This window comes from Ursus americanus, chromosome 36 (assembly GCF_024610735.1).
Source record: "Ursus americanus isolate L20-20 chromosome 36, mUrsAme1.1.p, whole genome shotgun sequence".
Taxonomy (NCBI): Eukaryota; Metazoa; Chordata; class Mammalia; order Carnivora; family Ursidae; genus Ursus; species Ursus americanus.
The window spans coordinates 4,246,815-4,271,640 of NC_142162.1; the positions used below are offsets into that span (position 1 = coordinate 4,246,815).

General features: G+C 41.6%; 1 protein-coding gene across 5 annotated transcripts in view; it reads left to right on the forward strand.

The window, feature by feature from the left end:
• The window catches only part of SLC12A1 (solute carrier family 12 member 1), an 85,945-nt gene that overhangs the window by 17,564 nt on the left and 43,555 nt on the right, over positions 1–24,826 (forward strand). For 2 of the 5 annotated variants that reach the window (XM_045812144.2, XM_045812147.2), the window contains 11 exons: positions 389–484; positions 3,116–3,255; positions 4,543–4,653; positions 6,953–7,064; positions 9,309–9,436; positions 13,204–13,288; positions 15,802–15,953; positions 17,103–17,210; positions 17,530–17,653; positions 19,412–19,513; positions 21,431–21,586. In XM_045812144.2, coding sequence (XP_045668100.2) covers positions 389–484; positions 3,116–3,255; positions 4,543–4,653; positions 6,953–7,064; positions 9,309–9,436; positions 13,204–13,288; positions 15,802–15,953; positions 17,103–17,210; positions 17,530–17,653; positions 19,412–19,513; positions 21,431–21,586 — 1,314 coding nt within the window. Of the gene's footprint in view, positions 1–388; positions 485–1,017; positions 1,114–3,115; positions 3,256–4,542; positions 4,654–6,952; positions 7,065–9,308; positions 9,437–13,203; positions 13,289–15,801; positions 15,954–17,102; positions 17,211–17,529; positions 17,654–19,411; positions 19,514–21,430; positions 21,587–24,826 lie in introns of all 5 variants that reach the window. The other 3 variants (XM_087859111.1, XM_045812145.2, XM_045812146.2) reach the window with 3 other exon arrangements.

The following is a 24,826-nucleotide window of genomic DNA, read 5'->3' on the forward strand; positions in this document are numbered from 1 at the left end:
AAAAATGGGGAAGAATTTAACCTTCGTCAAACCCCCAATTTTCTCATGCAGGTTCCTCTCAAGCAAGAGAGAAGGTCAAATGTCATGTTTTCTCTTTTCACAGCCAGGGTAGTTTCTCTCCCAGGACACCCGCCTAAGTCAACTTTTCCTTTCCAGGGCCGCATTTTAGATTGTGTTTACTTTTGGAAACCATCCTTCATCATAATGAGCGGGCCTCGGACTTGATCTTTATGCCAGGCAAACCTGTTTCTCCCGAGCACAGAGCAACTCTACTGGGGCCCAAGGCATGGACGTGAAAACTTAAAACTGGGGCAGTATAGTTTGCAGCAATAGGGAATCCAAGTAAGAAAAGTAAAACGTACTATCTTTTATCTTTCATTGCTAACAGGTCTTGGAGTTCTCATAATTCTTCTTTCCACCATGGTAACTTCTATTACTGGGTTGTCAACTTCTGCAATAGCGACTAACGGGTTTGTTCGTGGAGGTAACATTTCTAAGATACCTAATGCCCTCATCGCTTGCCACGGGTAGGAAAAGTTTTTATATACTTCTTTTTGACTGGAGCAAGCAAGGAGCCGCCTGTTCTTGACGCCTGGTAAACTGTGTAAGTGAGCCGAATGCAGAAGGAAACCACAGGTACCGTGAGTTCAGCCCTGGTCCGCGCCACTCAGCTGCGGGATCGCCTCTAATGGCCATCTCGGGCACATGGCAGCTCATGGTTTGCAGGTGTTCACATTCCTCCGGGGAATGTTTTCTTTTTCAGGCCAGTCTGCAAGCCCCTTGCCGGTGTCTCTGGGGAAATAATTCCTGGACGTGGCTTCAGTTTTAAAGTTTAGTACATTTCAGGTGTGTTTCCGAGATCTTCATGGACTGGGATCTTTTAGAACATTTCAGGTTTTTCATGGGGAGACGGAGCCTTCTGTGACAAGACTCAGACTGCTGCCTCCTCGGCCTCCTCAAGGGCTGGTGACTTCTTGACCTACCGGAGCCAAACACCTTTCTTGGGGGATTTTGCAGGTCTCGGAGTCATCATCATTGGCCTGAGTGTGGTGGTGACAACACTCACAGGTATTTCTATGTCCGCTATTTGCACAAACGGAGTAGTAAGAGGAGGTAAGCCGTTCGTTTACTTATGACTACAAGCTTCGGTTACAGAGTAATGTCTATAGTTGGTTTAATGTGGGAAGTAAAATTTGCATATTCATGACTAGTCCCCAAAGCCTTAAAGCAAAATGAACTAACCCAAATTTAAACATCAAGGCAAAATTCTCTCAATTAAAATTAAGAGATCTCCAGAAGGTTTTCTTTGACCCATTTCCTGTGATTAAACATGTTTATGGAGAGTGACCAGGTGTCTAGAAAGAAGGCATAAATAATTACAGTAAAATATATGGTTTCTTTGTGCCTTGGCTGGGCCCTGCTGGCCCTCTCCCAGGCCCACTCAGCACCCCAGCTGACATTTCCCACTTAGTAAGCGCTCAGAGTTCACCCCAACACGACGCTGCCAGTGGCCCACAGGCCTGAGAAGATCCTTTAAAAGAAAATAGAAACAACTAAACAGAACAAAGAATTACTTTTAAATCATCCAGGAATAAGCAGGTCTAGGCTGAAAATGAAGAGGGTGAGATTTATCATTGTTGCTCTAATTCCTCGTCCTCCCTCTCCCATTCTCTTTGGCTCCTGGGGCCGCAACATGGGTACCTCATCCAGGTTTCCCTACCCAGGGCCTTCTTTTTATTTTTTTATTTTAATGTTTTTTATTGTATTATGTAGTCACCATACTGCCCAGGGCCCTCTAAGAGCACCCTTCCTCCCACAGACACACCTCCTCTCCCAGCTTCCCCTCTCCCTCTCTCATTTTGACCAAGCCGAAGTAACTGGCTAGCTCATTTGTTTAATGTCGTCTGGACAAAGGAGATAATGGGGATTTGCTCCACCCAGATAATTGCTACATTTCTAAGGAGAGCTTTGACCCTTTAACCCAAGGAGTTACTACCGTGGGGGAAATTCCTTTTCAGTAAAGATAGGTGTTGTTTTGTTTTGTTTTGTTCTGAGATGTGTTGTTTAGTGTCATTCCCCTACCAATTCCGCCCACCTCTAAGACTGGCTCAGTACAGGAAGTCATTAGTTTCCTGTGGTCTGGCACAGTGTCTGGCTACCTAGGCCTCTCACCACCCGGGCTTTTTTACCTGCTCTCACTACCGTCTAGGAGTAACCAGGGCGGCTCAGTCTTTCATGTGCACAGAAAGAAATTGACGGCCACGTAGAGAACTATCTTTTCAAAGTCCAAAGGAGAAGCAATTGTTCCAAACCCTCCCTACCTTTCTTCCATTCGCCACCCCCATACACATATGAGTATTTGGCAATAATCATGCCTTCTTGAGCTAAAAACATAAAGAACCAATTCCAATTTATAGAGTGGATAATAATGTAGCACTATACAGATACCTTTTCTTTTTTAAGATTTATTTATTTATTTGGAGGGGAAGGGAAGAGGGAGAGAGAAACTTAAGCAGACTCCGAGCTGAGAGCAGAGCCCAACGTGGGGCTCAATCCCAAGACCCTGAGACCAGGACCTGAGCCGAAACCAAAAGTTGGAGCTCAGTCGACTGCACCACCCGGTGGCCCTATATACAGATAACTTTTTATGCAGCAAATATATACCAGAAAAGTATACCAGAAAGGAAGTTAGGATGGCAATGATAATCAAACTTCACCTACTTCATCTTCTGCCTAGGCCCGCCTGTTCCTGGAAATTTCAAATATAAAATTTTACTTTGGTTACGTTATGGATTTGAACTCGCCACTGAGTTCTTTTAGAAGGCAAAGCATTTTGTTTTGGTAAAGTTTCCTGTAGTCTTATTTGAAACATTTGTACACAATTGGGTTTCCATAAATCAGAAGTTACTAAGGATAATTCTATTGTGTTTTATTATCGTTCTCAGAGTACAAAGAAAGCCTGGCTAACTTATTAAAGTGATACAAGATTCTTAAAATTATTAGGAAGTTGCAATTTTTTATTAGAATAAAAATTATGCAAAATTATTTGGTCGTAGAACTTACGCAGGTCCCGTAGCAGTTCCTCAGAGTAAAGCATGTTCATTTTTTGTTTTAGGTGGGGCCTACTACCTTATTTCCAGAAGCTTAGGGCCCGAGTTCGGTGGGTCTATAGGCTTGATCTTTGCTTTTGCCAATGCAGTGGCTGTTGCTATGTATGTGGTGGGATTTGCTGAAACAGTGGTAGATCTTCTTAAGGTAATTAAAAGTTTTTCTTTTCTTCAGCCAAGTAAGATAATTTGGTTCAATTTGCCTTTTCAGGGCACGAGGGGATATCATTATGGCAAGATGAGAGGAAATAGATTTATTCTGTAGAATGTGGAAGCTGGATACAGTTGAAAGAGCTCTAAGCTTAGCATCAGAACTACCTCGGAATCCTGGCTCTCATATTTATCACCTGAGAGATTCTGGGCCAGTCCCTTTGGTCACCTGAACGTTGTTTCTCAAATCTATCATAGGGGCTAATAATACTGTTCTATGTGTTTCATAGAAATGAGGTATAGAACAGATGAAATAATGTACATGAAATACTGTGTAAAATATGAAACGAAAGATAATGGGTGCTATTATCAGCAGCAAGATTACTACTGTGGTTATAGATTTCCAAAGGGAAAGACAGTTCAAACATTAGAGCAACTCACTGCAGAAAACTAAGCATTTCCTAGTTTAGGCACGACTAGTCAGTCTGTCTGTGAGCATGTTAACTAGCTGGTACGTGAACTAACTTCTCCTTTCATGGTAGTGATAGCATTCCCTGAATTCGATTAGTAACAGTATCTTTATTTGAAAATTAGGTGAGTAAAGGAGTGGATTATACAGTTCATAAACTATGTGATCTTCAAGAAATGTGTGATCTGGTTTATGGAGTTTGTTGTTTAATTGAATAACGCTTATTTTCCGATATTCACATTGAAAACCACTCATTTTGATTTCTCTAAGATTCCCCCTGACACACAAAAATAGTCATTCTTCTGAAACAAAACATTGTATTTACATGTGCACATACTTACCTCAGTGCCACAATAGCTTTAAAAGCTGTGACTAGAATGAGCATCTAGAATTTCCAGCTCCTAGCCTTGGCTACCCACGGCCTATTATTATAGGACAAAAGAATGCCAATCTCTGATTTAGGAGCACCTCGTTTTTCTATTATTCCATATGGTCATTAGCGCACAGTATTTCTTCTTCTTCTTTTTTTTAAAGATTTTATTTATTTATTCGACAGACAGAGACAGCCAGCGAGAGAGGGAACACAAGCAGGGGGAGTGGGAGAGGAAGAAGCAGGCTCATAGCGGAGGAGCCTGATGTGGGGCTCGATCCCATAACACCGGGATCACGCCCTGGGTCGAAGGCAGACGCTTAACCGCTGTGCCACCCAGGCGCCCCCCACAGTATTTCGTCTTACTGTTCAATTCTACAATACGACATACAGACCAGAAAAAGCTCTGTCTCTAACCATTTTAGTGCTTTTTGCTGTTGTTCCAGGAGAGCAATTCAATGATGGTGGATCCAACCAACGACATCCGGATAATAGGCTCCATCACAGTGGTGATCCTTTTAGGAATTTCAGTAGCTGGAATGGAATGGGAAGCAAAGGTGATTTTCTGAAAATAATGTTATCAACCACTGCTGCTCGGGTCTTGACCAAATTGCAGGAATAGAACAAACCCCATATTCAAAAGGAATTGCTATTATTACTTGCTATGGCGAAGGTTGCACGTTAGCACTGGGGGAGCCCCAAGCCCTCCAAACACAAGGTCCAGGCAGTCATGACTCCCCACTCATATGTCACATGATTGGGCCTGCACTTTGTCCTTCTTTGTGCTGTCATCATCGTGACAGAGACACCACGGTTGCTGCCATCTTCACACCCAGACCTCTTAAGATCATAGCAACAGTCCATGCTAGAAACCTGTGTGTCTCAGTCCCACCCCTGGTGTCCCATTTTCCAGCTGACTGTGGGTGCTGAAGCCCATAGGAAATGGGCTTCTCCCACATGTGATGGGAGTGGGAATAGAGTCAGAAACTATCACTCTCCCCCGAGACGAGGTACTTCGGGAGTAAGTCCTGGAACTAGACAATATCTGAATTTAACTAGGAGGAATACAGTAAATTTCTGAATGACAGGAGCGTGTCTTTTATCTGATTTATAACTCTACAGTGACTGGTATAATTGCAACTGGTTTTAAGTGCCTGGAGATACGGTACCTCGACCTCAAGAGGTCACCAAAGATTGAAAAGTGGCCAAACCCACCCACCTCCATGAGGCAATGAGAAACATTCCTATACAGTGTTTATTTGTGGATTATGCATTCACACATTAAACAAAAATTAATTCAGTGCTTATTATGTGCTGGGCATTCTGCTAGATACCGGATATTCAGTGATGACCCAAACAGGCACAATCCTGCCCCTAGTTGAACATATGGTCCATGGGGATATGAATAATGATCAAGTAGATAAACAAGTAAATATAGAATGGTAAATTGTGAAGGTGCTATAAACAGGGCACTCAGATAGAAAATAAGGGCGCTCTACTTATAAGGACAGCCAGCGAGAGAGGGAACACAAGCAGGGGGAGTGGGAGAGCTCTGTTGCCACAGCACCTGGATTTGAATCTGGTTTACATCTGTATGACCTTGAGAAAGTTGCCTAACCTCTCTGTGCCTCAGTTTCTTTATCTTTAAAATGATGATAACAATATTACCTACTTTGTTATTGGTGGTATTATTCATCTGAAAGAATACTGGTAAAGTGAAATCTGTCTGTTTTTGTTTTTTTAAGATTTTATTTATTAATTCGACGAAGATAGAGACAGCCAGCGAGAGAGGGAACACAAGCAGGAGGAGTGGGAGAGGAAGAAGCAGGCTCCCAGCGGAGGAGCCCGATGTGGGACTCGATCCCGAAATTCCGGGATAACGCCCTGAGCCGAAGGCAGAAGCTTAACTGCTGTGCCACCCAGGCGCCCCCTGTCTGTTATTGTTAAGCCCTCAGTGAATGTTAGCTGTTCTTATTTAGATTCAGTAGTCAAGAAAGTCCTCTCTAAGTGACTAAGACTTAAAGGAAGAGAAGAAGGAAATAGTTAAGTAAAGAGCAGGGAGAAGTGCATTCCCTACAGAGGGAACAGCATATGGGAATGCCAAGAAATAGACCCTTGAAATGTCCGCAGGGGGAGAAGGGGGATAAAGAAAGACAATTTGATTGGTCAATATTGCAAACCGCTTGTGCTGGGCGCACACTGGTGGCCCAACATCAGGTGCACGAGGCATCATGGGAACTCTATGAATTCTTGTGTTATTAATGCAACTCCTGTTGCATTTCCTGGGAAAGGAAAGAATCCATAGGCACTCTGCCTAGAAAAGAAATAATTCTATCAGCGATAAAACTTTGAGCTCCATTTATATTCCTAAGGGCACTGCAGTAAGTTACTCACCTAGTACTTGGAATGTTCAAGTCCCCAAGCACGTGCTCCCTTTAAAAATGTAACTTCTACACTCAGGTCAGATAAGGCTTGTTAAGATGCCATTCTATAAGATACACTATTACTTACTCTGGGTAGTAGTTTTTTTTTTTTTTTTAAGATTTTATTTATTTATTTAACAGAGATAGCCAGCGAGAGAGGGAACACAAGCAGGGGGAGTGGGAGAGGAAGAAGCAGGCTCATAGCGGAAGAGCCTGATGTGGGGCTCGATCCCATAACGCCGGGATGACGCCCTGAGCTGAAGGCAGACGCTTAACCGCTGTGCCACCCAGGCGCCCCTCTGCGTAGTAGTTTTAATCAGAATAACCGGATAGAGTCTTTGTCCAGTGGACTTTCAGTGGACATGACTTTTGTAATTATGTAAAAAGTTGTTAAGTAATTCTAAGTTGGTCTCCTTTTACTTTGCCATTCCAGGCTCAGGTGATACTTTTGGTCATTCTCCTCATTGCTATTGCAAACTTCTTCATCGGAACCGTCATTCCATCCAACAACGAGAAGAAGTCCAGAGGTTTCTTTAACTACCAAGGTACGTCTGACAAAGGAGTTGCTTTGCAATCAATGGTTCTCCACTGCCCGCCTCCATCACCACCCCTGTGACCCCCAAGGCAACCATTTGAATCCCAGTGTGATCCAGGGAAGAGCCTGGGTTTGGACTCAGGAGATCCAGAGTAAGTCTCAACCCTGATGCTTAGCAGCTAGACCGGTCGCCGAACATGTTTGGGGCTCAAATTTCCCTGCTGAAGTGTGGGTGATAACAGCTTCCTGAGGGGATTTTCGAGAAGTAAATAAAATAGTGAATGCAAGAGTGCTTTGAAAACCTTCAAGGGTGGGACAAATCGTTGTTTCCGTCAAATAGTAGAAGTAGAGTTGTACGTGCAAGGAAAGAGAACATAGTTTGGACAATTTGTTCAACCCTTGAGAACGCTAAAGCCAAACATGGCCATTTTCCTGTTAGACTTTTTCTTTCTTTCTTTCTTTCTTTCTTTCTTTCTTTCTTTCTTTCTTTCTTTCTTTCTTTCTTTCTTTCTTTCTTTCTTTTTAAGATTTTACTTTTAAGTAATCTCTACACCCAACATGGGGCTCAGACTCACAATCTGAAAATCAAGAGTCATACGCACCACCTCCGGAGCCAGCCAGGTGCCCCCCTGATAAACTTTTCTGCACCTCGCTTATCTCTAGCATTACTTAGTTACGTATCACTGTCCGGTTTTCAAGCACAAACGATTGTAGGAGTTGGCATGGCATCCTGAGCGGATGTCACCAAGCATGAAATTCTACTCCACGTATGCACACCTTCCTAGTTTTCCACTCAAGCTTACTCAAGAATCCACTGCTGAAACTTAAAAAATATTTCCCTTCTTCATTTATTCAGTTGTTAGTGTCTGTTTTCTTTTGGTATCAGATCACCTCTTTCTTCCTGATTCTTTTTCTTTGTAAATTTTGTCTTGTTTGCTTTGCATGTCAACACCCTTTTCCTTTCTGTGCTTTTCCCTCCTTCTAGCTCCTACTGTATTTTTTCTGATGACTTAAATTTTCTTTCCTTGTTTTTGCATCATCCCAGATTCTTTTGTTTGCGTTTTTCTTCCCTCCTGTTCTGTGTTTCTTCGACATTGTTCCCTTCTCATTTAAGTAATTTGTTGAGACCCCACGGGATAGTATTATTTTATGACTAAAGTTCCTTGCTAGTATTATTCTCCTATATAGGAAAATTTGGTATAGAATTTAAAATCTACTGGGAGCAAGGAGTGGGAAAGTTGGGGTGCCTGGGTGGCACAGTCGTTAAGCGTCTGCCTTTGGCTCAGGGCGTGATCCCGGAGTTCTGGGATTGAGCCCCACATCAGGCTCCTCCGCTATGAGCCTGCTTCTTCCTCTCCCACTCCCCCTGCTTGTGTTCCCTCTCTCGCTGGCTGTCTCTATCTCTGTCGAATAAATAAATAAAATCTTAAAAAAAAATAGAAAAAAAAAGTTCATTAAAAAAAGGGGGTGGGAAAGTTAGAACATAAGTAGCAAAATTTTAAGATAGTTTCACCCACAAGTTGCTCCTACAATTTAAAAAAATAAGCATAGAAAAACTGTGTTGGGGCGCCTGGGTGGCACAGCGGTTAAGCGTCTGCCTTCGGCTCAGAGCGTGATCCCGGCGTTATGGGATCGAGCCCCACATCAGGCTCTTCCACTATGAGCCTGCTTCTTCCTCTCCCATTCCCCCTGCTTGTGTTCCCTCTCTCGCTGGCTGTCTCTATCTCTGTCAAATAAATAAATAAAATCTTAAAAAAAAAAAAAAGAAAAACTGTGTGTTGGTAAGAGTATTTATTCACATAAGAAAGAAGTTGTGTATGAGGAGGGCAGTGTATGTGTGGTATATTTGTGAATACGCCAGCATGGTCATGGGAAAAATTCTCCATTTCCCTCTTTTTCAGTCTTCTAGATTCAAAACAGTCAGGAGGCCTGGGTCTCTGTGGGCACAAAAAATTTTTCAAAGCTGTTCTAGAGACCCAAAGCCTTGTGATACATACATATACTGTTGGCAAATATTGACACGAGGCTCATCAAGAGTATGCCAACATCTTCAAACTCATTCCATTTAGAATATAGGGACCTTGATACATTGAATATAGGGACCTTGATACATATAGAATATACATTGAATATAGGGACCTTGATACATATAGAATATAGGGACCATGATACATTGATAGAAGCTAAAGGTAACTGTATCTCCTTTTCTGTAAAGAAAGTCTGCATGATAATATTCTCATTATTTGTGTTGCAGCATCAATATTTGCGGAAAATTTTGGGCCAAGCTTCACGAAAGGTGAAGGCTTCTTCTCTGTCTTTGCCATTTTTTTCCCAGCAGCTACTGGAATTCTTGCTGGTGCCAACATCTCGGGAGACTTAGAGGTATGTTGTTTGGCTCTGCTTTTGTAATCCCGGGAAGCGGTGGTGCTGTTGGTGAGCCCCGCGAGCTATAGAGGTCAACAGTGACCATAGTTCTCTACTGACGGTAAAACCAAAATTTCTGGAAGGGTCCCCAGTATTTCAAAGTTCTCTCTTTTAATGCCAAAATTTTTAATGCCAGACCATTCTACTTCAGATAGTCCATTCCAAAGTTTTATTCAGTGATATGGGAAGGATAGAGAATATTAACAGTGTATAACATTTCCAACAAAATGAATATAGCTCAGTGAAAAAAATATCGGCACCAACCTTTCTTTTTTTAAACACCTAAGGAACAAAACCACATAACATCCAGGAAAAAGAAAACAAAACTAAACACCCCACTCACTCCCCCCAAAAATCAATTTATTAGTGAATTTTTATGTCATTAAATTCAGAGATACATTCACTCGTTTAATTGGTATTTATTTAGCACTGCATTCATATTACTTTATGTTCAGTACTGTAAGGAGCGCTATGTTAGAATATTGGTTTGAATGTTTTATAAAAGACTGGTAGCAGTGACCTAAACAAAATAGAAGTTTATTTTTCTAGTGGATAAAAATCTGAGCTCATAGGCCATGCAGTGGAATAAGGAAAGTCTACTCCAAATGGTAGCCTAGGATCCCATATGACCTCTCTTGATTTACCACTCCCTTAGGATTTGCCCTTACCTGCAAGGTCCAAGATGACTGGTCACTTCCAAGATCATGTTCCAGCCCACAGGAAGAGGAGTAAGGAATAGAGGGCAAGCAATTCCTGGAGCTTGCATGTATTACTTCTGCTGCCATTCCATTGGCCAGAATTTAGTCTCTGTGACCTTGCCTAGTTACAAAGAGGGCTGGGAAATGTAGTCTCTATCTGGGCAGCCATGTGCCTAGAATCTTGGGGAATTCTTGTTTCAAAAGGAGGAAGGTGGGAATGGATATTAGGGGAGAGTAAAGAGTCCCTACCGTATACAAAAAAGAAGACACAAGTTTCACCTCAATACATTCATAAACAAATTTGGAAGACAAGAAATATTTGTAAGAGACATGAAGAGACATGTATAAGTGAAAATCATATGTACTGTCTAAATAAATTGTGAGATAAACATAATAAACAGATAATTGTTAAGTCCGGGATGATTTCCTCAGGGACGTTACTTTGAAGTGTGAACTTAGAGCAAAAGCTCAGTGCTGACTATTGGTGAGAAAATATAAGGGTATTCCAGGTAGAGAAGACAAAAGAACAGTCAGGCAAGGAGATACAGGAACCACTAAGGGATCCCTCACAGTTTACCTGGAGAAGCCCTGACGAGGCCGGATGACCTTATAAGGGGAAATCTCCATTGGTGGGACCGGAGCAAGAGGTGCTTACCCTGGGATGTAAGTCCGTGAGAGTGGGGACCTGGCTTTGGTTCTATTCACTGATGCCTCCTCACAGCTAGGAAGCTATCAATAAATATTTATTGAGTGAATGAATAAAGGCACTTCCATTTGTCATATTAGGGACCACAGTGCTATGTTAAATTCTTGAGCTGAGATCTGGCATAAAATAGATTAGGCGAAGGCTCAGAAAACTAAATAACTTGTTCAAAATGATTCTAGTAGTTAAGTTTCACCGCTTAACGAAACTTAGCTATGGAGGTGGAGCTGCCGGCTTTTCAGGTTTGGAAGTGTCAGAGGTCACTGATCGAAAGTTTTGCAAACTGTAAACACACATTTAAATGAAAGAATATTGTTCTTTCCTTAGAAACAAGTTCGTATTAGATACTTAGTCGTCAGTTCAGCTCAGCCGACACTTACAGAATGCCTGCTGACGCCAGGCACTGGGGAAGCAAGGAAGAGCTCAGTCCTCCCTTCCAGTTGCTCACGGTCTAAGGCGAAGACAGACTTAATCCCTCTGATTTCATGAGAAGCAGGAACAGAATCATGTGCAAGATGCAAGATTAGGATGTGGTCGACGCTCAAAAAACAATAACCTAACAGATTGCTTGTGTATTCTGTCTTAAGAAAAAACATATAACATCTAATAAAGAAAGGTGAAGGAAGGTTAGATTTTTAGGTTACAGCTGGGGAGATGGAAATTAACATTTAGAGTGAAACCTAAGAATTTGTCAAAGTCCTGGTCTCTGTTTAGGGGAAGGGGAGCCAGAGCAGACAGTGTGAATATATGATCCTACATTGAGATACTGACATCCTAATTTATATTGGGTCAAGTCTGACCCTCATGTAAATTCTGAGTAAGTAATTTCAGAGTTTGTAGCAGGCAGTTCTACGTAATAACTAAGTTTTCATGTTTGAGGTACATGACTCCCTTCCGCCTTCACACCTCTTATCTTTATATATATTTCCTTTCTTCTCATTTAATTTAATCTTCCCATTTCACTCAGATTACAAGAAATAGTTAATAAAATAAAACTTGAAACTAACCTTGAATTGGGAGATTAAGGGGGGCCCATTTCAGCCACAGTTACCTTCTTCTTCCTTCGATGTGCTGTTCAACTGCACGCATTAGGCAAAATCACTTTTGCAGACAATGGTTTGGAAGAGGAGGCTAGTTATGTATGCAGCAGAACCACCCTATATGCAAATATTCCTAGAAGAGTGGGAAGGAATCAATGACCACAGAGTGGCTCCATAGGGCTGACTTACCCCCATTAAGGGCAGATTCGCTTGTATAGTAATTTCCAGCTGTTGGGGTGGAAATTTATCATAAGTTGGCCTCTCTGATGGATTTGATCAGCAGATTTAAGTTAAAAACAGAAACAAAAAAGCTCAAACTTTGACTGCATCTATGGCTTATTTGTATTGATACATCTCAGGTCCTCTGCTGGGGGAACTAATATCTACTGAGATTGTGCCTCCCTCGATTCAATATTTATTGACTCCTACTATATGCCAGGCACTGTCTTGTATAAGCAAGAATACATTGAAATCTTCATTTAATAATCCCTGTTAAGCTGAATTCAATTATTAAGCAGTTATGCTGCTTGGAAATTGATTATGCTATGATTTAGCCCCATTGTAGGATATAAAATGGTATATTATATATGATGTGAGCTCAGCCCAGTGAATTTATATACATGCATAAGGAAAAGAAAAGCCCATTTTCTGGTATTAGCTTAAATTTGCCTCTTTCTTTATGCCTACTTATGGAAATTAACGATCTCTCACTGCAGTCATTCCTGAACTAGATTCCAAACGGGAAATTTGAGGGATTGGAGAACTTAGTAGATCATCCTTTTTGCTTCAAAGTTATTTTTTTTTAAGGCAAGCCTAAGCTCAGTACAAAACTATACCCACACACGGATATTTTCAAGGTGCATCAATGTGTAGGGCGTGTTTGTGTCTTTCCCCTAATGCTTTAAGATTTGATATACCCGCATGAAATTCACAGGAGATAAAGGGGAGGGCGATGCATTAATGAGTGAGCTAACTGGTCTACTTTTCTATAAGAACTCTGTCCTGGACAGTTAGAGATCTCTTCTATTCAGCGCAAAGTTCTAGAAATTTCTTTATTTACCCCGAACACCTGTTATTTGTCCAAAAAGAACTCAGGCTTACCCCGAACACCTGTTATTTGTCCAAAAAAAACTCAGGCTTACCACTTTGCCATTGCTTAATCTTTTCTTCCGAACCTGCCTCAGGAAGGGTAGCCCAAACATTTGAAATACGGTAACAGCGCCAAGTCATTTCTGTTTCTTACACCACCCTGTCTCTTCATCCCACCGTGTTATTTCTTCAAAGGATCCCCAAGATGCCATCCCCAGAGGAACCATGCTGGCCATTTTCATCACCACCGTCGCCTACATAGGAGTTGCTATTTGTGTAGGTAAGTTGTATGTCTCTGGTGTCAGAATGCCAGAATTACAAGGAGTCTGATTGTCCTTCATGTCCAGTGAGCTTTTAGTGCATCGTAAGTAGAAAGTTTTTTCAAAAGACAACATTTTTAATTCCCTTCCTGGGTGCTTTAGGGGTTCGAATGCAGGTAAGCTGTAATACAGGTGTCTCTGGGTCAGGGCTAGGGTAGAGTTCATTGGACTGTCATTCTACCTGAACACAAAGAGAATCCCAGTTGGCTACACTAGGTGATAATCCCACTGCCAAAGAAGCCACCACTCCCAGCATCCACCTCCCTTGCCCTGGGAGGCAGGTGAGAAACAGAGCAAGAGAAAAGAAGCCAGAAACAAAACAAAAACAAAAACAAAAGCCTTAGGTATGTATGAAAGGCATAGAATTGATGGCTCTATCTCCTCCTTGCACAACTGTCCTTAATAGGGAAATGTCACTGTCACCAGTTGGCAAGAAATCAGAACAAGACTCAGCTGCCAGCAGGGTGGGTGGTCAGCCCCCACATTGCTCAGGAAGCAGAAAATACGGGGCTGCACCTGCTGTTCCTAAGCTGACTTGCGTTCCACCTGCTACCTGCAGCCACACCTCCTCCTGGCTGGGGGTCACCTCCTGCTTATGCCATAGTAGGAGAGGAAGAAACGTGGAACATTCGGAGAAGAAAACTCTTTTCTGTGCACACTAGGGAATATAGCTCCCCACTGCTGAAGCCCGAATGACCATTTTACCGAAGGGCACATCCCAATTGTACTCTGCTTAAAGGAAATTGGGGAGTGCATTTATCTTACCTTGGTTTCTGGAGAGAAAAGCAAAGACAGTTAACTTAGATTCTCGTTTCTCTCACTGTCTCTTATTTGAGGAAATTGGATAATGTTAGCTATATTGCTGTGGCATTTCCAAGTTTAGTTACATGTAAAAAGATTTTATTCCAATACTTTAGAAAATTGACACATTTTTAAATGACATTGAAATCACCTTAAGGAAAATTTCCCAAATGGTTTCCTATCTCATACAATGTAAAAATGAAGGAATGAGTAAAGTTATAGACCTGATTTCAGAGATTCTTCCAGTTTTTGCCTGGGGGAAAATTCTGTTTCTGTATTTTTCCCTGGCGAGGAGAATAGTCATGGGGTCCATGGCCTGTCATTAGTGCAAGTTATGGCTCATGGCTTGGCTTCATGGAAATTGAGGGAGTTGTATTATGCAGAAGCCAAAATATATGATTCCAAAAAGTCAGCTCCACAGAAATGAACAATGCAAAAGGTAAAATCTGGAGCAGATGGTTTTGCTTGGTAACCAACATTCATAATTTCAACTGTTTAAGCAGAGGCTAGGAGGCCTCAAGGCTATGTAAGCAGGATTCCTGTACTGATTATCTTAAATGACTCTTCCAACTCGAAGATCCTATTGTTTTTAAGTCTTTTACAGATTCACAGGATATGAATTCCATGGATAAAACTGAGGGTTCCCATTAGTACCTGTCACTGGGACCTCTCTTAAAGTTATTAGCAAGGAATGAAAACTCAGACCAGCCGAAGTTTGAAAAGCAAAGTGAACAGTTTTATTGGGATTTAGTTTGTGAAATATTTATCCTGAAGGTAATTCAGAAAAGTTCCTACATATTTCCCACATATATTCATATATTTCAGTAGTCCTATCAAATACATAGTGGCAGAGATTATGGTTACAAACTTCATAAGGAAAGTCTGTTTAAAAATATATATATATATATCTAGGATCTTTAAAAAGTTCATAACTCCATTTCTAGGAATCTATCCCAGAGAAATATTTCGAAATAGAGAAGAAAAAAATTGTGCACAAAGATGTTCATCATAGAATGTTTATAATGTAAAATAACAGAAATAGCAAAATGGATAAAAGTAATGGAATAAACTGATATTTGATAGAATATTATTTGACCATTAATATTACCAAGGAAATCTCAATATTTTATCCCCATTTTCTTTATTATTTAAACCCTTAAAATTCTATAGAAAGTGGAATTATAACTGTTTAAAAAATTATGCAAGGACTACCATCAGTTGAAAACAAGGGCTCAGTTCTCTTAATTGTCGGAATTCAATAATGCCATCCCTTAGTTCTCTCACAGATGAGGAAATAAATCCTTCTACCTGAAAAATACCTAGTCAGTAACACCAAGCCAGCTATATGATTTAAATATTATGTGCAAAGCACTGCCGTGAGCATTTCAGAAAGTCAGGGATGGAGAGTTCCAACCCCCAAGTGTCTGTATTACAAAGTTGTAGGTGAGAGCTTGGACCTAAACTCCCCAAGGCAGTGGTAGTGGCAGACTGTCAGAGACAGGGGGCGCTCTCGAGCCTCTGAGGATGGGAACCTCCAGGCACCATGTCCCCAGGATGGGAAGAGAGGATGGCAGTAGACCTACTCAGACTCAAAGTAAGCTATGTTTTCGGGAGAAAACCCCATGGAGCAGAACCCTTTTAAAGAACTGATGAGCCACGGTTGTTTCCCCAGGGGCCTGTGTGGTCCGAGACGCCACCGGGAACATGAATGACACCATCATTTCTGGAATGAACTGCAATGGTTCAGCAGCCTGTGGGTTGGGCTATGACTTCTCAAGATGTCGACATGAACCATGTCAATATGGGCTGATGAACAATTTCCAGGTTTGAAGAGAAAAAAAAATGTGTATTGCTATTGTTTTCATTTGTAGAATGTCACATGTAGAATAATGAAACTTCTGACTTTGAAACTCATTGATTATTGGTCCATTTGAATTCAGCAAGGAACAATTCATGCATGACGGAAGGGAGCCCTGTAGACATTACTGGGCGGCAAATCCTGGGGTCACATTTACTGTGGTGGGGAGAGAATAGGTGGTTGTATGAATTGCATCACCAGGGAAAGATGATCACCTGACATATTGCATCTTCTAATCATTGGTGCAAGATTTCATGGTAGCAAAAAGGAGAGACTTAGAGTGTTAGTATTTGGAATGTACTTTGTGCGTGGATCTCAGTTTTGGGAAAGCCCCTGATATGGTCCTGGAGTGACTGGAAAACAAGGCCAAGAGGGAAATTGTGACTGGCAGACGGGGAGGTAAATGAGGGGGATGGAACAAGGGAAGTTGGGAAAACTTGGAACTTGAAACATCAATTTGTCCGAATGATTGGCGAGCGGAGGGAGAGGTAAATTTGTCATGAAGGCTTCATTCATCTATTTTAACAACCAGCCAAGAGAAATTAACTCAGCTGAAGTTATTATTCCAAAACATGGCTTAAATTGATAGAATCTCATGATGTCTCAGATCTAGAATTATATTTAATGAGCACAGAGAAAGCAAAGGTTTGAAAAGGCTCTATGTGCAGGAGGAAGAAAGGCAAAAGCTTTTCAAAAGACTGGTAAACAGCTGAGCCCTCCCCAAACCTTATTAAAATACCACTTTCTGCTCAATAGAATTTCCCATCATCAAAGAGACATATGCCCACAACGAAGGGGGGAAATGTCAAAGTCCTTGAAACCGTTTCCTTCTTTAGTCTTTCCAGTATCTTCTGGATGTATTGTGGTGAGCATTTCCTATTTTTATAAACAACGACAAAATGGCCATTTCCATTAAAAAAAAAAAAAAAAACCAAATACTAAAGAACTTGAGAATGAAGCAGGGGCGGGAACCCGGTCAGAAGCAATTAGCTTATAAAGGAGATTCCAAATCACGGAAAGTGGAAGGGAAACATTTGCACGAGATGTTGGCTTTGTTTGTTTGTTTTTGAACTGTCTGTTGGATGAGTCTCCTCACTCGAACGTCTTTTCTCAAGGTCATGAGCATGGTGTCCGGGTTTGGCCCCCTCATCACGGCTGGTATCTTTTCTGCAACGCTCTCCTCAGCCTTGGCCTCCCTCGTCAGCGCACCCAAAGTGTTCCAGGTGATACGGGCCAAGAGCACGTTGCTTCTCCCTACGTCTGTTTCCACTGGTGGTGGATCAAGCTGAAATATTCGTTCTCACCAGCAATCATTGTCCATCATTTTCTGAAACAGTTTAACGTTTGCATCTGGTTCGAATGCTGTCTGCCACGCAGTGGAGATCGAGTGAAATAATACAAAGAATGATAGAGTGCAGTGTTGACTTGTGCCCATGCTGTGTATCACTTCATCTTTCTCCGAATCTTCTTGTTTGAATCACCTAGGGAGAATGACTGGGCATAGATATAAATGACGAATTTCTCCTCTTCTTTTTCCATTAGGCTCTGTGCAAGGACAACATCTACAAAGCCCTGCAGTTCTTTGCAAAAGGATATGGAAAAAACAATGAACCCCTGAGGGGATACTTCCTCACTTTCATTATAGCCATGGCGTTCATTCTCATTGGTTCGTAGTTTTCTTGTGCTTACTGGAAGCTAAAGAATTCTGATTACTGATAGGGTTTTCCTGTAGCTTGAAGAATTACCTGTTTTCTGTTTAATATCCCTATTGGGAATACTGGAGTCTGTTTAAGAAGGAAATGAGGAATCCTTGTGTGTAGAGGGCCTTTGAGGACTTGAGGTAGACTTTGGACTTTAATCTCTTCTTTCAATCTGAATGTTGGAAATCCATTCAGCTAAGTGCAACCGAATCCTTCCTCCAAGCTGCCCGGTATCCTCTCCTTCCAAAGCTTTCCCCAGCTGCCACCTGTCTCTACATCTCCTGGCCTGGCAGCTAGCAGGAGAATTGAAGTGTCGTTTACAAAACGTGGTCCAGTGACCGCCTATATCAGAATCAGAATCACTTGGGGTTTGTTAACGTGCTGGTTTTTTCAGACCCAGCCCTGGAGTAGAATCCGGGTCCCTGGGGATAAGGAATCTGCATGTATACAAGCTCCTCAAGAGATTTGTAGACCACTGAGGTTAGAAAACCACTTGCCCAGACTATCATCTCGGCTCCCTCTCCCTGAGCAATAGAGAAACAGCTGCATAATCGTGGAGAGCACATTTATCAGCGTTAGCCTGCACATTCCTCATTCCTTGCTAAGGTGCCACCTTTGCTGGTGAACATATCAGAGGAAAAGAAGCCAAAGGCAAGGCCGTGGTAGCTCTATCTAGAAGGGCAGAGCCTTCCTCAGCGCAGTGGGGCCAAACAATAAAGGCTCCTCATCATCATAAACTCAGAAAGTGACTGGAATGCCTGAATCCTCATAAGATTTCTACAAGGTTGAAGAGGGGGACGATACGACTGTGTTTGGTAGATTTTTTTTTTAATTAAACAAAAAGCGATTATGTGCAGAAATGTTTCCATGACATAAAGACCTCAGATCATTGCCCTACAATGCATTTGTGTGATTAAATAGCCAAAATTTAAAAAATTGTATAAATTAAATATTATCCTTAAAAATTACTCCGAACAACATAGATGAGCTTCATGGCACAAGCTTCACGGCGGCTATTTTTGCCTACTTCCTTGCTGGCATCCATGATCTAGAATCATACCCAGCTGCCACCTGCATCTGCATCCCTGAGGTTGATAAATGAGAATGTTTCTAAATTATTTCTTATACAGCAAACCATTCGGCTAGGATTAAATTATACTGGATCTTTAGCTACTGGGGTAAACATTTTTTTGGCAAACGTTGAGAGCCAGAACTCTCTAGAAATGTTAAGAAAAGGGCAAAGGACTAGCAAGAGTTCTGAGAGTCAGGGAGAGCAAGTTGGGCATAGATATTTCCAATTAGGCGTTGCGGGTGCCCCGGTATTTAACTAATCTGTCGCCCTGCAGAGCTTTTCGCTTGTATCCACAGCAGAGAAAGAGTGCAGGATTTGGGACCTCTGGTAGAGCGGCAGGGGAGTTTATCATCTGTCCAGTGGCCAAACCCTCTACCCACTCCCATTTGAATATTTGCTAGGTTGAGGTCTTGTCTATTGTCTATTTTCTCATTGGGAGGTTTTTCTTGCTCCTTGCTTTATGGAAACCCTGACTGAGAACATATCTTTAAATGAATGCAATCCCAAAGAGAAATCACTAACTTCTTAAACTTTGACAGAAGCTAGCTACGTTTTCAATTTCCAAATAAAGTCGAGCTTCCAGGCTCTGACAGCTGTTCAGCCCCTGGTCTCATCACTCACACGGACATGCTCACTTCTGCTTCGTTCACAGCCGAGCTGAACACCATCGCCCCCATCATCTCCAACTTCTTCCTGGCCTCATACGCACTTATTAATTTCTCCTGCTTCCATGCCTCGTATGCCAAATCTCCGGGTAAGTTGACTCTTGGAAGCTAAAAGAAGCCTAGGCAGACAGTTAGTTTGTCTCAATAAGATGAAATAAGTCCGTGAAAAGTGCTCAATCTGTGTTTATATGTATCTTTATATCCTAGTGGGCAGCGTAATCCACTTTATTTTGGTGAGTTGGGGAGGGGGGTGATTTCTGAAATAGAAAAAGAATCATTTGAGCAATGGCCTTTTTGACCAACCGTAAAGTCAATTTTCTCCTGCGGCAATAAATTATTCATTGCAAGAGAAACCACATTTATTTCAGCAGTCGAAAAACACCACTATTTATTTCCAGGGTGAAAGTGACCACAGAAGTGGAATAAATGTATATATTTGAAACTTCCTTACTATCAATTTGTTTCCTGCCCATGGTGCAGAAGAGAAGAATGAGTAGTTCCCATAATTACCTGCTGAGTCACAGTCAATGCAGATTCGTGCTGAAGCCAGTGACATCCCTGCCCTCCGCAGACTGTGGTCGAAGGAGGTGCAGAATTTCACACCAAAGAACCTTCCCTATCTCGCCACCTCTCACCTCTTCCTCGCTTTCATTGGCTATTAGAATTCCTTCTCCCTTTCCACTAGAATAGATACTCATCACTATTGACCTTCAGAAAGTTCTTCACCACGAGGGCCTTTATCAGGGATATAAACACATTTCCACTCTGTTAGGGCCTGCTGTGGTCTCGAGCCTCCTTCAGAAAACCTGCTGCCAGCAAGACAAAATATGGATGGAAGGGGAGCTTCCACCCAAGGCCACTAGGCTCCAGAAGATAACGGAGGAATTTTTATTTCTGTTGTGCTGTCTTCTTTTAAGCAGAGAACAGAAAGTTCTAGTTAGTGAATACAAGTCATAGAAATGTGAGCTTCTGTGTCATGTTATGTTCATCTTTGAAAAACGAGGTGAAATAATAGAGTAGGTAAGGGAAAGAGTGGAAGGGAAGGAACGAAAGAGGACGAGAGAAAAAGAGAGAGAAGAAAAATAGCAGACCACATAGAGACAGGTCGATACACAAACCCATGAAATGACACCCACAATGCCCCTGTGACACACACACAGCCCAACTCAGAAAAATAAGGGCGTTTCCAGCGATGTTCTCAAAGTGCTATTTCCATCTTGTGGCCATTTCAGAAATTGCTCCTGAAGACTTGGAAAGCTCTGTTGTATTTTGGCAACTCCCAATTGAAAGCGTACTTCCCCCACCGTTCAAAGGCCCTTCAAGTCAGAGCTTCCCCAGCCTGACCCTGCTGTCCCCCCCGCTTCTGCATGGCAGGGAACTCATAGAACACGGGCGCTCCCATGCATGTATGCACCATGTGAAATGCAAAATCTTATTAATGCATCAGGTGTAAGAAGACATTGCCGAAAAATGTCTCCGTCTTTTCCCATAGATGATTATTTCTGAAAAGGCAAGTGCTGTCCTCTTAAGGTAAAGCCAGAGCTAGCAGGAAGTTCGTGGCTTGACTTTCGATGATGCTCTGCCTTCTCCGTGGGAACAATAAGCCCATTGTCTTCACTTCCTCTTTTCTTGGGGCCACCAAGGAGTTTCCCCCCTCCTTCCCACTAGACCCCCGCTCTTTTCATCTCTCCTGCCTCCTTTCAGCTCCTGATGGTAGAGATAGTAGAGGCTTAAGGTCTCACAGTTGGGGAAGACAACTGGGACATGCAGGGCATACGAAGAGGCCATAAGTGACACGTTTTCTGTATTTCACAGCGTTCTTATTTGGTATACCTTCCTCAGCCAGACGCCCGAGATCACAGAAAACTAATAACAGAATTGGGAGCTTGACCTGAAAGTTCTGATTTTTATGCTAGGAAAAACTGTTGCCTGCATGCTAATCCTAGGCGGTGGTATAAAGCAGGAGTGTGGAAGTTTTTCTTATGCACCGAGATTGTTTTTTTCAGGATGGAGACCTGCATACGGAATTTACAACATGTGGGTGTCTCTTTTTGGAGCTATTTTGTGCTGTGCAGTTATGTTTGTGATCAACTGGTGGGCCGCTGTCATCACCTACGTCATCGAGTTCTTCCTCTATATCTACGTGACTTATAAGAAGCCAGGTAAGATAAGGACTGTGTGCGAGGAGATCTTGGAAGTGCTCTCTAACTCACCATTCACTCAACAAACGTTTATGGAGCAGCCCCTGTGTGCTTGGGTGTGCCATGTGAACGGTGGATATTAATAATGAAATACAGCATAATAATGGTTAACCATGTTGAGCACCTGTGATACACCATGCACTCGCTGAATCCTCACAAGAAGGCTGTACATTAGGTATTATTCGACCCATTTTACAGGTGAAGAAACTGGAGTTCAAAGAGTTGACCACTTGCCAAGGTAACAGGATATGATGGAGCTGACATTTTAAGTAGAGTATATGATACCAACCCCCCCCACACACTTTCCATTATATCTCCTTCTAAAAATCCTGATAAATAAGATATAGTCCCTGTCCTCAAGGGGATCACGGACCCACACACAAGCGACTAACCATAAAGCAATAAAGTGAGTACCATGCAATGTCATAAGAAAATTACTGAGAAGAGGAGAGGGAGTGATTAGCTCTGATTAAACTTGTCCAGGAAGACTCTTCTGCTTCATGGCTTGTATTCCCAGGGCCAACACTCAGTAGATACTTAATAAACATTTGTTAAATGAGCAAATAAGCTATTTAAAAAAAAAAAAAAAAGGACAAGAGACTAGGGATTGGTTAATCAGAAAGAGCCAGAGAAGATTATTCTGGGCAGAAGGAAAAGCATGAGTGGTGTTAGGAGGCGTGCAAGGACATGGCATATGTAGGAAACTTCAAGGCTTGTAACGTGGATGGAGTTCTTGGGTGCTAAGGAGAAGGGGCATGCGATGAGCCTGGAAGAGTAGGTTGGGGCCAGATAAATAAGAAACATAAAAGTCATGCTAAGGAATCTGTGAACAACAAGAGGCTGCCATTGATCACTCAATTATACCTGAGCTTTGGATGTTAACTTTAGAATCAACAAGAAGGATGGACTGAGCTGGGAGAGTCTAGAGAACACAGAGTGTGGTACAGGGAGGCCCAGTCTCAGGAGCTGGACAGCCCCAAGCCACCCTATATGTCCCTTACCCGTACTGCACAGGAAAGTAGAGAAGAAAATAGAGAAGAAGGGAGAAAGCAACTACCTTGGAGGGATTTTTTGTTGTTGTTTTTCTTTATTACTTTATGCATCAGGCATAACTTACGTATGGTAAAATTCATCCCCTTCAGACGTACAGTCTATGGGTTTTGACAAACTTAAACATTCTTGTAACCACTGTCACAATCAAGACAGAGGACATTTCCATCATCGCTAAAAGTTCCCGTTACACTCCTAGGTAGTCGATCTCTTCCCCTCAGCTTAGCCCCTGGTAACCACTGTTCTGATTTCTGTCACTATACCTTTGCCTTTTCAGAATATTATATACAGTAAGTAGCCTTTGTGTGTGCTTCTTTTCACTTAACATGATGTTTTTAGATGCATCCATGTTGTGACATGTGTAAGTCGTTTGTTCATTTGTGTTGAGTAGTATTTCATTGTATGAATATATCTCAAAGTTTTAAAAAATATATTTGCCAGCTAATGGACATCTGGGTTGTTTCCAGCTTGGGATGATTAAATGCAAAGCTGTTATAAACATGCACACACAGGACTTTAATGTGGACCTCTATTTTCATTTCTCTAGGAGTGGGATATCTAAGAGTGGGATTTCTGATTATATAATAAGAGTATCTCTATCTCTATGTTGATATCTATATATATCTTCATAAGAAATTTCCAAACTGTTTTCCACAAAAGCAGTGTTATCTTCTACTCCTACCAGCAATGAATGAAAGTCCTCATTGCTCCACATCCTTGTCAGTACTTAGTATTGTCAGTTGGTTAAAAAAAAGTTCTAATAGTTGTAGAGTACTATCATTTTGCTTTGCTTTGCATTTTCCTAATGACTAATGATGACCATCTTATTTTCCATCCATATATCTTCTTCAGTCAAATGCTTTTTAAATCTTTTGCCCATTTTTTTGAGTTGTTTTCTTATTATTTAGTTATAAGAGTTCTTTATGTATTCTAGATGCAAATCCTTTAGCAGTATGTGTTTTGCAGATATTTTCTACAGGACTATAACTTGCCTTTTCATTTTCCTTACAGTTTGTTTTGAAGAGCAGATATTCTGAATTTCTATGAAGTCTAATTTATCATTTTTTGCTTTTATGATTTGGTTTTTTGCTTCTAATCTAAGATATCTTTCCCTAATCCAAGGCCACAAATTCTTTTTTTTTTTTTTAAGATTTTATTTATTTATTTGACAGAGAGACAGCCAGCGAGAGAGGGAACACAAGCAGTGGGAGTGGGAGAGGAAGAAGCAGGCTCATAGCGGAGAAGCCCGATGTGGGGCTCGATCCCAGAACACCGGGATCACACCCTGAGCCGAAGGCAGACGCCTAACGCCTGCGCCACCCAGGCGCCCTGAAGGCCACAAATTCTTCTAGAAGTTTAAAGCTTTAGATTTTAAATCTATGTCCATTATCCAATTTGAGTTAATTTATATATATGGTGTGAGGAATGGTTCAAGGTTCATTTTTTACTTACAAATATCTAATTGACTGGTAGGATTTTTATTAGAATAAAATAGCCTAAGGTATGCTAAATACCTGATGCATAGTCAACACTTAGGCAATATTAATCCTTTTTGTCTCCAGATAATTATTCCCCACCATTTCCCTGACTCTTCCAAGCAAGACTAGGGAGATGACTCAATCTCCCATTTGGAGTAAGTCTGTATATTCCCACCAGGGACTTCCTAATGGGAGGTTCCATCTAATATTTCATTTATTTTTTTTTTTCAAAAACGGCTAGAAAAAAAAAAGGTAGAAGATGGTAATACTTACGTCCCTCATTACGAAGATTAGGTGGTAAAAGATCAAATTAAAATGCTTGCTGAACCCTCTTCATGGATACCCAAAAAAGTAAGAATTCCTGAGTTATTCAGTTTTACTATTCAAAATAGGAAGATTGCTGCACACGATCCTTGTCTACAGAAATGCCTCTTTTCAATTCAAGAATTTGTGAAGACCTTTTGAATTTATTTAGTGGCGAACCATTTTCCCAAGTCTATCCACTTGCAATGTGGTTATCACATAGCCTCTCCCACCAAGCAAAATTTCTGGGGCTGCAGCTTTAGAGTCTGATCCTTACCCGGAAAGAGCGATCTCGCTTCTAAGAATTCATGAAGTGTTCATAGAAGGACACAATGCTCGTTCTAGGAAATACTGCATTGTGTTTTCTCTA